Here is a 16225-nt window from a genome sequence, read left to right as displayed (position 1 = left end):
AATGAATTTACCCAGTTCTACTCTTTTTAGAACCTCTGCAATATGATTGATGTAAATTTGCTGCTTGTCGTACAAGTGACCCTACATCCGAAGATGAGTCATAAGATGAACTCAAACCTTGGGCTCTTCCACGGCATTCATGCACATTTGACTTTGAACTAATCCAATTAACTAATAACACATGATAGTAAAACGATATTATTGGAAATTATTAGATAAAATGTTAATCTAAATTCATTAAATAATAAAATATTTGTGTTTCCTATCTATATTATATGATATTATATTGTTATAATAAATTTCCATTAAAAGTACCTATTAAAAAAATAATTTTTCAACACACCTATTTCTTTGATTTGTAAACGGTTCGTATATGATTTTTTAGAACATTGCATACTTCCTTCACTGGGTTTTGAAACTAACATTGGATTTTTTCTCCTCTTCAAACTAACTGAAGACATTTGATTCCTGATGTCATCGCTAATTTGATTTTCAAACGCATTCTAAACAAACAAATAAAAATCATACTATTGAAGATTTCTTAACATTTGAAAATACTAAATTAAAAAACAACGAGTCTTAACTGAGTAACTAGCTATTGTATTTCTTTTTTTAAATAAAAGCTTTCTATTTGTTCTGTCCAGTACAAAAGGTTCTGTTATAGATTTTGAATGCTCATCGTGATCATGAATAGGTATATGCCTTTAACAATACGCATTTATTTAAACATTAATTTTAAATTTTTATTAATTAAATTATTTTTCAAAGATTACCTAATTACACGTGTAGTTTGAATATTACAAAGTTTTTCATTGTTCCTGTTAGCTGCATCTAGTAATCCACTCAACATCACGCGTCTAAATACAGACGAATGAGTGTCTTTGACGTAACCGATTAAAAATCTTAGGGTATTATAAATATCCTATTAAAATGTTGAATTTGTATTATTATTAAATATTTAATATTACTTAAAACTAATTTATGTAACAATTATAAATTTTATTACCAAACTATTGTAAAGTTTATAATATAATTATACTTACAGCATTTTCAGGATGTTTTAGTTCTTTATACGACCCAACAACTCTAGTAATCAGACTTCTAAATATAACACTTATAACGTGAAATTCATTCCCTTTACTACATATCGATGGTCCATATCCTGATGGAGATACACTCATCTGAGATATTGTATCAAGAGATTTCCTTTTGTTGTCTGTACAAAATATAAAACCATGTAGAGCAAATTGAATAAATACCGATAAAACTGATTTTGATGTATTAATACTTACACATGGGTGAGAAAATTTGCATTGGTTCAGTACAGAATCCAATGTATGAATGAATAAAATTAATTATAAAAGTAAGCGAATTGTTTTTAATGAAATGTTTCAAATAGTTTGAAAATTGCCGTTTATCATATTGCTTTAGACGATTTAGTAAACATTGACATTGGGTTCGTACAAAATTTGCTGGGGGTCCTCTGTGTCCTTCACCACAACTATGGGGACATCCTAAATTTTGTATTATCCTGTAAAGTAATTTGAATTTAAAAATATAACTATTATTTTTTTTGTTTCAACTTTCAAGACAATTATAGAAACACTTGCTTTATAATGGAGCTCATGGCAAGTGCATGTGCTGACATTGGTTTACTGTAAGATAAATGCACCAAGTATTCTGGACTTAAATTATGTAAACTAGTATTGTGAACTTTAGAAACATCACCATGCCACGATTGATTCAATATTCCCAAGTCCAGCAGTACTTCTAGTAAATTAATAACAACTTCGCATACTCTGAATGTTTTACATGTGTTCACTTGATATACTGAAAAATGGATGGCCTAAAAAATCATAAATGTTGTAAATATTTAAAAATATTAATAAGATATTAACGATCATACCCTTAATACAACTTCAAAATCAACATCCCCGTCTTTTGTAATGTAATTTAATGAGCCTGGAACTTCTGCTACTTCTTCGCTAATATATGTTATATTTGAATCAGTTTGAGATCTAGTTAAATTTGACTGACGGAATTCTTTAGATAGTTTTTGTCCTTGTGGAAATACATTGTCAAGTTGATATTCATCAAAAAATTTTGCCTGAAATATTATAATCAGCTTTAATACAAGAAATTGTTAAAAGAAAATCATGAACAAATATAAACAATCAAACAAACTTACCTTGTAGAAATTTATATCTGGGGAAGTTATACCAGAGTGTTCCGTTATTGTAATAATTGGATTTAGAAAACTTTTAACATGTTTTATATCATTAACTCTGAAAGAAAAAAATGTATATATTTGTATTAGATATAGTCATTTTATACATAAATACAGAATTTTGATAGGTACCTAAGACTTGGAAGACTCTTTCCTCTATTGAGAAATCCAGTTTTGTTGTTTTGAAACAAAAACTCTAGTTTTTTAATTAAAGGGTTGGGTAATTCCTCATTTGCAAAGCCATCATGACACTGTAATAAAAGAATAAATATGTTTTACTGAATATTTTCATTAAAAAATACTGCTTAAAATGTATTGGTAATTACTGGCTCAATCATCATCACATCATTAATATAATCTATTTTTTGTAAATTTTTTTCTGATTTTGACAAAAGTTTACGTCCCACTGCAAATGCTTTTAAGTCCACGATTTTTTTCTTTTTCTTAATTCGCTCGCTAGCATGCCTTGAATGAAGGTTCGTTACATCTCGATCTTCAAAAAACGTTCTTTTTCTATCTTTAATAATTTCTATACAAATAATAACACAAAAATAATGCATGTCATACATTGAACATGTAAGTACATTCACTCATATTAATATTGTAACAATACATTTTTAAATATACATACCTGGTGAATTATCGCCTGTATCGAATATGTTCGAATAATTTGATTTTACGATTCTACCTCGAAAATCTGGTTCGTGATGAAATGATACTTCAATTTTAGGTATTGGCAATGAATTACTTCGTCTTCGAGGTTCTTGTTTAATTTTTAAATTTTCATTAATACTCTGCAATCTATTATAACAGAAGACGCATAAGCAGCATTAAGTGGAATATTGGATTTTAAGGCTATAAATTAAATAACTTAATCTATCTTTCGTATAATAAATAATATTGTATATAAAAGGTTCCCAAATAATCTGTTATACTATTAATTTACTGCCAAACTGTATATTCAATTCTTTAGAATAACGGGTTTTCCAGGATTTTAAAAAACAAAAAATGTCAAACATGGTAAAAATCATTATTCCTGACTATTTCTTTGTATTTGAATATAGTGAAGGATACCTACTTTAATATATTTAAGTATTCAACACTTATTGTAATAAACAATAACCAATTCACTCGTATTATTACTTACCTATATAGTAGGTAGGAACCTAACTAATAATAATTAATATAAATATAATACATTATGAATACATTTCTAAGCAAACGATTTTTTTTTCTATACTATTGATGTTGAACTTTTTAAAAATAATAAGAAAACTATTTTATAAAAACGAAGTTATTTTAAATGTGTGGTTGTAAATTGATTTGCGTTGTCTAACTTTATACATCACATACGTTTGCGTTTGACAAGAACAAAATAAAGAAATAAGAAGTATAACTGTTTTAGAACATAAAGAATTAATGCATGTCTTTGTTAGTAGGTAAAGAATTTATTCTAAAATTGATTTAATACTAAATAAATTTGATACTAAGATCAATAGATAGGTACTTTGTCCGATACAACTATACAGTCTTAACAAGATTAAGTTAGATAACATGGTTAAATTTAAATTATATCGTAAGATTATTTTAAACTACAAGTACAAACCTATGGTATAAGAATTGAAGAGACCAGAAAACACCTTCTTCGCACCATTGAGGAACAAATAAACATCTTAATACTGCAACATCTAAAAACGTGGCAGCATTCAAATCAATAGAAACAGATTCTTCTGTTAAGAAACTTGAGCTTTTATAAGTGCTTGAGCCTGTGATTTTTTTTTTTGAATTTCTATAATTGAAAACGTAAATTATCAAATGTATGCATAATAATATATAGTGGAAAATCCAACTAAAATATCTATAAAATTGGTTGCATCGTGTGTTAAAACAATGTCTATTCTTAATTCAAAATATATCATATAAGTTATCTAAATGTTTAATTTCTGCATACGTAAAACGATTTTGTTTTTTACGGATCTTCTTTAAAGAAGATCCGTCAATCTAATTACTAAGTATATTTTATGATATATCTATTATCTATATCTATATTTTTTTGTTAAAGTGTGTATATTAATTCAAGGATTAATATACTATTATAAATAATTACAATATAACGAGCAGATATTTTTGTATTAAATATTAATATGTATTATCTGTACGTTAATTTAGATGTCTATGATTATTAAATTAAGGTCATGTTATAATTTATATCTCTATCGTTATTTTCGATATAGAACTATTCAAATTGTTATTAACATCTATGCAAACTATTTTTACTGATTTATGGAGTTAAATTGTAGAGTAAATATCATTTATATATATATGCCTAATATGTAATTGTGAGTGTGTTTGTGTGATTGGGTGGGAGTGAGAGAGAGGGAGAGAGATATAGAGAACATTTACCCTAATCTCATCTTTTTTTGTAATTGCTTCATTTCTGGTAAAGTTATTGCTGCCAAATCTTCATAAGTATAATTTGAATCTGATTTTCCAACTGGCAATTGAAATATACTTGGTTTACCCTAGTAAATATAATGTATTTAATAGTATTAATGACCGATTATATAATAATTACATATTTCATTTTCTTACTTGGTAATTATTCTGTAAATTGTCTGCATTATTAATATTATATTCTTCGTATGGAGGTATGTGAAAAATCACCTTTAATTTTAATATAATATGTCAATAATAATGTTATATGTTTATAAAATAATAGTAATAATATTAATCTCGCAGGCACTCAGCTAAGTAGTTATTTTTTCTTAACTTACAACTTGTTCGTCTTCCGTACTTGAACTTTCTTCAGGTATGGTTTCTGGAAAACATTTTTCTTTCGGAGATGTTATCCACATCTACGCGTAAGTAATAAAGGTAATAATAATATTATTAACATTTTCCATATTCATGCATTTAAAATAAAAAGCATCGCTATAATCAGTTAATAATTGATTACCTAGTGATGATATATGTTAAATTGTATAAATAACCTAATATAATACAATTAAACGTTCAAGATACCTATAATAGTATGCGTAAATAATTAAATAAATTAAGGTACCTCATCATCGAGTGATTTGCTTTGGCAGTACTCATTATGGTTTATATTATGAGGTGAGCTAACCGATGCTGATATTGTACGACTATTATATTCTTGACTTCTCAATTTCTCTAGAATTTATTGACAATAATATGTAAGTTATATAATATTAAAATTACCTAATAATTTTATAATTTTGTTGTGGACTAAAATCTATATAGAAATACCTTGTGACAGTCGTTTAAGATTATACCATAGGGATTTAGGTTTTGGTTTACAGTGCGCCGAAAAACATGCAATTGCAGGTGTGCGATTGTCCCAAAACGCTTGCCACATTTTCAATCCACTTTCTAACCCATTACTTATCAAATCTGATTCTTTGACTTGATTTATTAACGGTGCAATCAAATAAATGAATAACTAGAACAAATTGTTAATTATATAAATAATATGATTTAACAGTAGATAATTAAAATCATAATCTACAAAGTAAAAATAATATTTACTGTCATAGTAGGAATATTAAAAAGGTAATAATGAGGTAAAGTTTGGAACGTTCCTTTTTCGTAATCAGAATCTGCACATTCGTCAGGTGCATCCTGAATTATCCAATGCAGAATAAGTAATAATTTTGACTCTATTGGCCCAATGTATTGTATGTTTGTTCCTTTTCTAAAAAAACATCATAAATTAACTTTTTAATGAAATAACCAAACTTATAATTTGAAAAAAAAATTAAATCGTCAGTGTATGCTTATATTAGTTGGTACCCATTTAGGTACATAACTAATATTAATAATTAATAGTAAAATTAGGCTTAGATATGTTCGTATGCATTTTTATAGGTATAATATTGTTATAAACCCATTTCATTAGTAATATAAGTATAATATGTAATATAAGAATTTCTTTTACATATATATGTAACCATGTATCCGCGTTGGAATGAGCACAGCTGGCGTATATGGCATTCCGCTGCATGGGCACATTTGAGCCACAGCGGGCCCGCCCGACCGCGCTCGTCCCCAAGCCGGTAGGTTACATATAATACGCGAGTGCACCGCGCCAGCAGTTTCGGGGCTAGCGAACGTCAATTCCTCAAGATTTCAGTAGCAGTCACGTGAGTAATAAAAAGATTTTTTTTTTTTGATTGTACCAATATATACAAATAGCTGTAACGCTAGTATTTAATTAGTTTTAAAAGGTTTAGTATTAGTCGGAGTATTTAATTACATTTAAGTGAGTTAAATTTCGTTCATGAGTGACCATAGCGACCTTTCAAAATCTCGAACACCTGAGTTAGGTGATAGGGCAGAAACTCTAGTAGAAAACGCTATTCAAAATTTTCAAAATCCGATTGAACACCCAAGCCCTGATCCACGCACATTCTCTAACCCAGATCTACCCAAAATCTGAAAAACCTTTGTTAGACCTAACATCTACTTTCTTTTATGCTCAACTACAAGAAACAGATAATCTTTTTAAGAACGTTGACCAAACTATCAGGGGTGTGGACAAAGTATTGACAAGCGCGAACCACTCCATTATAACTAACTTACTAGATCAGACTATCGTAGGAACAAACATGTCAGTGAATGATGAAAATACTCAATCACCAAATGAAACACAAAATCCCCTAGGTGAATCGCTCTCACAGGGAGTGAGAACTGCAGATTCACATGGTAGTCACCAGGAACCAACGAAAGCAGAAAATCAAGGATTCATACATCATGCAAAGTATGATGCCACCGTTCGTGCAATAGAACTAACCGACACCATCGGGTTAGAGGCAGCTTTACGGTTGTTACCAAGCCCATTCGACGGAGAAAAACAAGAAGACACAGAAGTTTTTTTGAAAAATGTGAGTTTGCAATCTCGTGTGCAAGTGAAACGGCACGAGCAAGACTACTACAAGGTATCATCGTGCGACTGACAGGGAAAGCACGCCAAGCAGTTAAATTTTGATCTTTCTCTTCATGGCATGAACTCAGAGAAGCATTAAAAACGGTGTTAGAACCACAAAGAACAACGGCTCATTTGTTCTTGGAATTGTATCATAACCAACAAAAAAATGGAGAAGACGTAATGGCTTATTCAACCCGCATCGAACAATTACACAACTTAATCTTGGAACAGGAAACAAGTGGCAAATCAGTGGAGGTGTTGAAAGCACTAGAAGCTAGTCTAAAGGCCCAGATTGTCCAAGTGTTTATTGAAGGGTTGGGGGCATTAAAGGACTTCATAATAGCCCGTAATCCTCCGACTCTCGAAAAGGCGATACAAGTCGCTATTGAAGAAGAAAGAATCAGACGATCTAACACTGAATCAAGGAAACTCTACACTGGGACCACGAAGGCAAGCAATTTCCCAAAAGTCAAGTTAACGTGTCTTAACTGTGGACAAAATGGACATTCAGCAAGGGAATGTCGCAGCACTAAAGATCAGAAATCTTCAAAACCACCTTAGGACTATCTGAGAGTGGTAGTAGAACAATGATCATATGCAATTATTGTAAGAAGCCTGGACATCTACTCATAGAATGTAGGAAGCATCAGTATGTAAATTCAAAGAAAACAGAGAATAAAGGAAACCAGCAACAACCCGCGGTACACGGTGGACGTCCGGTTGCGAAATCCAACCAAATCCTCTACTTCCAGTCAGAATTGGAACGAGACCATGTAACATGCCATATCTCTCAGACTATCCGCAGAACCTCATTGTTACTTTTGGACTCGGGGAGCGAACAGAACCTCATAAAAATATCTTCGTTAAAGGACCAGACCATCGTGTTTGAAGAGACAGTATTCCAACTTAAAGGCATCAATGACTCACTGGTGTCTACAACTGGACTCATCTATCTAGATGTTAAATTAGGAGAAAATATAATCGTCACAGATTTCCAAGTGGTACACTCCGATTTTCCAATACCACATGATGATATTCTCGGACGGCCGTTCTTGGCATCAAATCGAATCATCACCAACTATTAAACGAACAAGGTAACCATTCCTAACAAATCAGACATAGTTCTTAAGCCACGTACAGAAACATTGGTCAAAGTCAGAGCTGAAGATCGGTTGGAAAGTGAAGAAGTAGAAATCACAAACCAAGAATTAGCTGACTCAACCATTTGTAGCAACGTACGGATCCAGGACAAGGATGCCTTGGTACTACTCATCAATCCAACGGAAAAATCTGTCGGATTACGATTTTCAAGTCTCAAAAATCGCGAATACGAACCGTATCACGAAGCGTTGGTGCGCACAGTACAGCCCCAACAGTAATCAGAACCTCAGATTAACGGGAACCGAATCTCCCTGTTGAACGAAACCCTTCGCACAACGCATTTAAATTCCGAAGAAAAGATTTCATTAGAAGATGTCTGTCACGAATACTCAGACGCATTCTTCTTGGAAGGAGACAAGGTCACAGAAACTTCTGCCGTAGCCCACGAAATGCGGACCCCAACGACGATTCCCCCAATTCATATGAAACTATATCGGTTACCCCAACGGCATCGTCAAGAAATCACAGATGGAAGATCTTGAACGTGAAGGCATAATAGCACATAGTGAATCACCATGGAACGCGCCCCTACTGGTCGTCCCAAAGAAGCCGGACATAAACGGGAAAATAAAATTTCGAGTTTGTGTTTACTTTCGTCGCTTAAACAAAGTCACCTTAGGAGATGCATTTCCGCTTCCGAACATTGTAGACATATTGGACCAGCTGGGTAGGTCCAAATACTGCACTACGCTGGATTTAGCACATAGATACCATCAGGTACCAATGAATCCATCAGACTGTGAGAAACCGGCTTTTTCCACAGATAAAGGTCATTTCGAATTTTTAAGGATTCCATTTGGTTTGAAAGGAGCACCAGGGACATTCCAAAGACTAATGAATAAGGTTCTGACTGGTTTAAATGGACTCGGGGCCTTTGTCTATTTGGACGATATCATAATCTATGCAGAAGACCTCAAAGATCATTCTCAGAAACTCTCAGAAATCTTTAACAGACTTCGTCAGTATAATTTGAAATTACAACCACATAAGTGCGAATTTCTTAAGAAAGAGATCACTTACCTAGATCACAGGATAACTGATGAAGGGGTTGAACCAGATCCTCAAAAGATTGAATGTGTTCTGTCCTTTCCAGTTCCAAAGAATGTCAAGGAAGTGAAGTCGTTCCTTGGACTATCAGGCTATTACAGACGATTTATACACAATTATGAACAAGTTTCTCAACTATTAACGACATTACTCAAGAAGGACGTTCCTTATAGGTGACATCGTTTGAAACATTGAAGAACGTCCTCACTCAAGCCCCGATTCTACAATACCCAGACTTCCAGAAGCCATTTAATCTAACGTGTGATGCAAGAAACTACGCCATAGGTTGTATACTGTATCAAGAAACTATTGGAAAGGATTTACCAATAGCTTTCGCATCACGGACAGTAAACAAGGCTGAAATAAATTACAATACTACGGAAAAAGAATTGACCAGTATTGTATGGGGAATAAAAAGATTTAGGCCGTACCTATTTGGACAACATTTTAATATAATAACGCGCCATCGTGCTTTAGTTTGGTTATTCAACATAACAGATTGTTACGGAACAAACCAACAGCAAAAGTGATTGGGTAAAGTAATCAGTTTGACAGATGAAAACCACACCGAGTAAAGGCAAACAGCAAGACAACGGTGTGATGTTCATCTGTCAAAACAGAATACACGGAACAATCTAGTCAGTCCACTTCAAGCCTTCAATCTGTTCACAACGAAAACCAAAATTCCGACAGAAGAAGACCCGGACCAAAACACAGACTGCCAACTACCGACGATCAAGCCGACTACCGACGACAACGCCGCTCCACAGCTGCAAACATCGTTCAACCACCGGCCACCAACGATAACGTCGCTCCACGGTTGCCAGCATCGTCCGACCGCCGACTATCGACGACACGCCGCTCCGCGGTCGCAAGCATCGCCCGACCGCCGACAACTACGCCGCTCCACGACTGCAAACGTCGTTCAACCGCTGACCAACGACGATACGCCTTTCCACGGCAGCAAGCGTCGTTCGACCGGTGAACATCGACTAATCTGCCACTCCACGGCGCGAGACCGGTGCATACCCGCAGACCGACAACAATAACGCCGACAGTACAAATCTTCCACGTGGCTGCCGCTCAACGGCTGTAAGACCCGTGTCGACTTATAGAATTGCGGCGACGACGCCGATCTACGGATACCACAGCCAACCAGTCATCGACCGCTGTCAATCAATCCAGGCCTACGGGATCGCCGGATATTCCACAACCTCCGGTATTACATCTCTAAACGGCCCATTTCAGGGCCAACATGTCACCGACCTCGGCGCTTAATTAAGCTGTCCGATCCGAGCCTGGTTCGTCGCCGGGGTACCGCTTATTTAAGTCTGTACCGACGACGGCCAGCTCCTCTGCCCAATATTCACTTTGTATAATATATATATATATCAAACCTATCCCATTCTACAGATAGGGTCCGGCGATTGCTCGACCGATACCCAAGCGCCTCCGATTGTGCCGACTCACTTATTTAAGTCTGATCGGCACAAATCGACGCTTTACTCAAGCCCCCAATATTGTAAATATAAAATACAGTTCACATAGCAATAGATATACTTGATAACTAAAACCAACAAGCATTTTATTTATTTACGATGCGGGTCGTCCATTTGGACGCACCGTTTCAAGATCCAGGATCACGTTTAACTCGATGGCGTTTGAAGTTGGCCAGAAGAGTACCAGTATACTATTCATTTCAAACCCGGAGTAAATAACACGAACGCAGATGCACTAAGCCATATATATGTTGTCTCTACTAGGGAGCATACCAGGTCATCAGAATTACCAGAAACTCAAGAACCATCAGATTTACCAGAACCTCAAGAACCTACAAATCCTCAAAAAAATCAAACACATCTAGAAGAAACAGAGTTTCCAGAGACTTACCCAGAATTTCTGAAAGGGTCACAGCACAGCTAGGCCCAACGCCAAACGTCGTTGAGCTGATAGGAGACATATTCAAAACGGAGTTAGGAACTTCCTTAGCTCATTGCGTGTCAGTTGACATGACAATGAATAAGGGAATAGCTTTGGAATTCAGTCACGAACGACTCGACGAACTCTGACTCCAAAACCATTCAGTCACGGAGATCGCTTCCATACGGGAAGGAAAGCGGTACATCTTCTATTTGTTGACTAAAGAACTTCAATGGCAAAGACCATCGTATGAAAACCTATTTAAAAGTCTTTAGAATCTTAAGGTACGTTGCAAAGAACTTCAAGTTACCAAACTCGCTTGTCCTCGTTTAGGCTGCGGCTTAGATAGACTTAAGTGGGAATTAACAACTTATCAGTACATTCATCCACGGGATATCAGCCTCACGAGGCGATTTATGGATATCCTCTCGTCGTTCCAAATTCTCTAACACGCACCCCAGAACCTCAGTATAATTACCAAGATTATCAATTTGAAATGAAAAGACAGATGCAGGAAACTCATCAAATAGTAACCAAACAACAAATAAAATCCAAAGACCGCTATGACCAGAAAATCACACCTCTGACTGTTAACGTAGGCCATAAAGTTCTCGTTCAAGAAAAAGCCAGTAAAGGCAAATTAGCACCTAAATGGCTAGGACCATATCCTGTGATAGAAGTCCATACGGATTCTCCCAACGTCACTATTCTCAAACGTAATAAGCAGACGCGATTACACAGAACCTGTTGAGATTATTCCACGAGTAACTCCTACTATGTTTCAGAGTGTTAACCATAATCATAGCCGGAAGATCAGAAAACATAGACAAGCATGTACACGTAACGTCACTCAGAAATACTACTGGTCTTTTTTTGAATCAATAAGTCCAATCTGAATTCTTTACTCAAACTGGGACTTTGTGACATATGTCAACCTTACTATTTACGATAATACATTTCAGAACCTCAGGGATTACTTCCAATTCACTAGCGACATATAAACACACCTTAAAGATCAGAAAGAAGAGACTCTAAATAAAGTCTGTATCACATTTTTACAAACCTGACCTACCCGATCATCCATCTAGAAAAACTTCAGAACATCTGTCTAGACGAAATCGGGGTCTAATTAACGCAGTAGATAGGCTAACAAACGTCCTCTTCGGCATTTGTTCAGATGAAGACGCTGAATTCTTCTCCTCAAAAATCCAAAATCTAAAAGAATCCAACCAAAAATCATTACATCTGGCACAAGAGCAATTACGTATTGTGTCATCAGTTGTACAAGACGTGAACTTCACGATTCACGATTTAGTAACAGATTCTCTGAAAACAAAATCAAATATCCAAAAACTATCCAAACAATGCACACGAACGTTAAACGCAATCGATATTTTAAACGCTAAAAATCTATTCGATGAGCATACTACTACATTATTCATCCTGTTAAATAATTTTGCGTGGGAAACTCAGAACCTCCAAACAATAGTTAATTTCGCTTTAAATGGATTGATCCACCCTCAGAACTTTATCACGAAATAAAGGAAATTCAACCAACGTTAACACCAACTTTAGAACTCCCTGTTATAAAATCTTATTTAGACCTTCCTGAACTCTTTCGAGCATCTACTTTAAGTGTAGTGTATCTACAACAGACCCTCATGTTTGTAGCAAGCATACCGTTATTATCAAACATACCATTTAATCTCTATCATAACATCCCCTTGCCAATAACTATTCCGAACGGGAATATAGCTGTAATAAATCCAGATACACAATATTTAGCAGTAAGCTTAGATAATGAATACCATTTTAGTCTTACAGAACCTCAATATTATAAGTGTAAATCACTGTTCTCGTTTAAATTATGTATAGAACTATAATCCATTTTTAAACGTACTAAGAAAGAAAATTAAAAGGTATCTTTATACAACATTCCAGACAGTCATTTAGACACATGTAACCTCAGATATTTGAGTTTGCAAACCACTGTATGGCATAAACTTCAGTATCAAAATTCGTGGCTATATTATTGCACTCATCAGGTGATAACAGTAGCCTGTCGTCAAGTCCCGTATAAAATAACACTTACTGGGGTAGGTAAAATAGACATTCCGGAGCATTGCGTGATTTATACAATCTATACTCAATACTCACACCAATCAGGAATATTAAAACAAGAAATCATAAAGATTTCGTACCCAAAAGTCCAAGTCTAAACTTACCATTATCCCTTAAGAAAATAACAGAACATCATGAACCTCAGAAAATCAGTAATCATACGCTTTATATTCATTTTAACAAATTAGCTCGGGAGTCTCAAGGTTAAACAAACTCAAGAAATTTTACAAGGATACCACAGAAAATTTTTTTGTAAAACCAGAACATCATTTGATATTGTTATATATAATTGTCATTACATTAGTTATTATAAGTATGTACTTTGTTATTAAGTATCGATGTAGTATACCAAAATTATATTCACCTGAAATCGCAGAACCTCATAATGTACAAGAAATTGCACAATCTCGCACCGCCTAGGCCTGCAGTTTTTTTTATTCTTTACATAAAACATAGGAGAAAAGTGGTGACTATTTAGCCCCCATTTCTCATTTAAGTCGTGGAGTGTTATAATTCATTAGTAATATAAGTATTTGTAATATAAGCATTTCTTTGACATATATATGTAACCATGTATCCGCTGTAGGAACGAGCATGGCCGGCGTATATGGCATTCCGCTGCATGGGCATTTTTGAGCCACAACGGGCCCGCTCGACTGCACTCGTCCCCAAGGCGAGTCAGTCGTTGTCAGTCCGACAGAGCCTCCACAAATCCGTGTATTTTTGTATTAACATAGTGTTCAAATAAAGTATAGTAGTTAACTACCTCACTGCGTGTTTCATTTATTTAGTTGTGTAGACGTACATAACAATATATTATGTTATTATATGACATAAAAAATAAAATAAGCTAATAAAATCTATAAATCTAGTTTAATATAAGTTTGATAATTGTTAAAATTTATAATTCAAAAAAATTATTGTGGGAACAAAAAACTCCAATTGTGAAAAAAATTAAAGCACCTCACCTATCTCATTGAAATTTAATTGTATTAACAGTTAAAAACTAGATATTAAGATTTCTGTAGATTTTTGAATTTTCCGATGCGGTTGAATACAATAAATTATAGATGTGATTTCAATTAAAGAAACTGACACGGTGAAAATTATTCATTACTATTTACGAAATTGAAACTCAGGCTGGTAAAAATTGAATTTAAACCTTTCCCAGACATTTGGTTTGAGTTCTAGTAAACTACGGCCTGCAGGAGATTGGTATAATTATAGTGGTATAATTTAGTAAAATTTAAATATATAAAACGAGAATGACCGAGTAGTTACAGAAAATAAAAATAAATTTTAAAAATAATAGTGTTTAATGTTGATCAAAAATAAACTGAGAAGCAAAATGAGCACCTGGGTGAATTATTAATGACTCTGTTACGATATATATTTATATAATGTACCTATATTTGTATATACGGATTAAACAAGGACCTGAAGGCAACTTACAACATAAGCTTTGATGAGAACTTATGATGTTAAAACTTTATCAAACTTTAACATCACTTAATAGGTTTAAAAATGTTAACATTAAAAATAAAAAAGTGGTGGAAAATTTGTAGTAATAATTAATATATATAACATTTATGTGCCTAGTGGCTAGTACCTACGCAGTCAAGCCACACGCATTGTGTCAGTATATCATTTATATTACGCAGCAAATCTCATATCACAAAAAAAAAATCACTCAAAATGTGAAATGTAATTGATAAAACCCAACCGGCCAATATGTTTGAATGTTGTGGTCTCAAATTGAAATAATTCTAATCATGTTTTTAATAATTTAAATGTATAAAACAATTATAACCTCTCTGGTAGTACGACTAGCATTTAAATCTATGGTCTAGCTATACGGCCATCAATGTAAGACCATTGCAAGCTGTTCAATCTGTTGATCTGAGAAAAATATTCTAAGCCCGTGCCCTGTGGTGTTTGACTAACAAGTAACAATAACGCATTACACGAATATATTTACTAATCCCAACCGACACTGAACTAGCTACCCGAAAATACAAAAGATTACTCGCAAAACTCCGTTCTAATGAAAATCCATTAATCCTTCGTATGTTATCATACACAATCCTAAGGAATTTTCCGAGAAGACACAAAATAAAATGGCCAAGAACGCTGATTTAAAAAAAAAAATCCTAGCTAAATTAAAACAAGTGCAGACCAACATAAAAAGTGAATTTTAAGAATTGATTTTTCTGAATATTGAGTGGTTTTCTTGCTGACGTCCACCAAAGTTCTTAATTTAAATTAAATTACCTCTTATCCCTATTATGGTCAATGTAATTCAGTAATTCTACTAATTAAAATATATTTTATTTAATTATTTTAATAATTCAATCAATAAACAAAGCTTTCTACAACAATTTTTAAAAATAATTGGCTTGAGTAACAAAAGTAGCCTATTATACCTATATATTATGTAGGAACTTTTATTTGTAATCGATACAACTTTTATAAAATATCAGTTCGTAGAAAGCCAGAAAGGTATTACAATTACAATTTTGGTCACTTAAATTCAACTAGAATTGTATGTAAAAGTTCCAAAAGCATCATCGAAGTTAATCTGAAAATTCCATTTTAGAAGCGAATAAGATTTTTTCGGCTTTTAAAGACGGTATACGGTTTGAAAAATTGAATATGCAGATGTATCATAATATTTCTAATCCCAATAAAATAACATTTTATTATACTAAAACGCATAGGTATTATTACATTCAAGTATTAATATTTTATAAACTCCATTAACTAAATGGGTTTTTAAACAATTATAATAATATACCTATACTTAC

At 33.7% G+C, this 16225-nt stretch overlaps 1 protein-coding gene across 2 annotated transcripts in view; it reads right to left on the bottom strand.

Annotated features, from left to right (window-relative positions):
- The window catches only part of LOC132937310 (protein unc-80 homolog), a 51984-nt gene that overhangs the window by 22552 nt on the left and 13207 nt on the right, over positions 1-16225 (bottom strand). For both annotated transcript variants that reach the window (XM_061004137.1, XM_061004138.1), the window contains exons 6-24: positions 5774-5939; positions 5495-5687; positions 5289-5398; positions 5002-5082; positions 4820-4891; positions 4631-4749; positions 3834-4016; positions 2859-3028; positions 2554-2756; positions 2360-2478; positions 2189-2285; positions 1907-2107; positions 1611-1846; positions 1293-1531; positions 1044-1216; positions 774-922; positions 585-702; positions 344-503; positions 12-171 (exon numbers count right to left, since the gene is read on the bottom strand). In XM_061004137.1, the coding sequence (XP_060860120.1) occupies positions 12-171; positions 344-503; positions 585-702; positions 774-922; positions 1044-1216; positions 1293-1531; positions 1611-1846; positions 1907-2107; positions 2189-2285; positions 2360-2478; positions 2554-2756; positions 2859-3028; positions 3834-4016; positions 4631-4749; positions 4820-4891; positions 5002-5082; positions 5289-5398; positions 5495-5687; positions 5774-5939 (2949 nt within the window). The remainder of the gene's footprint in view (positions 1-11; positions 172-343; positions 504-584; positions 703-773; positions 923-1043; positions 1217-1292; positions 1532-1610; positions 1847-1906; positions 2108-2188; positions 2286-2359; positions 2479-2553; positions 2757-2858; positions 3029-3833; positions 4017-4630; positions 4750-4819; positions 4892-5001; positions 5083-5288; positions 5399-5494; positions 5688-5773; positions 5940-16225) is intronic.

Source organism: Metopolophium dirhodum, chromosome 1, assembly GCF_019925205.1.
Source record: "Metopolophium dirhodum isolate CAU chromosome 1, ASM1992520v1, whole genome shotgun sequence".
NCBI lineage: Eukaryota > Metazoa > Arthropoda > Insecta > Hemiptera > Aphididae > Metopolophium > Metopolophium dirhodum.
This window is presented reverse-complemented; position numbering and strand designations above follow the sequence as displayed.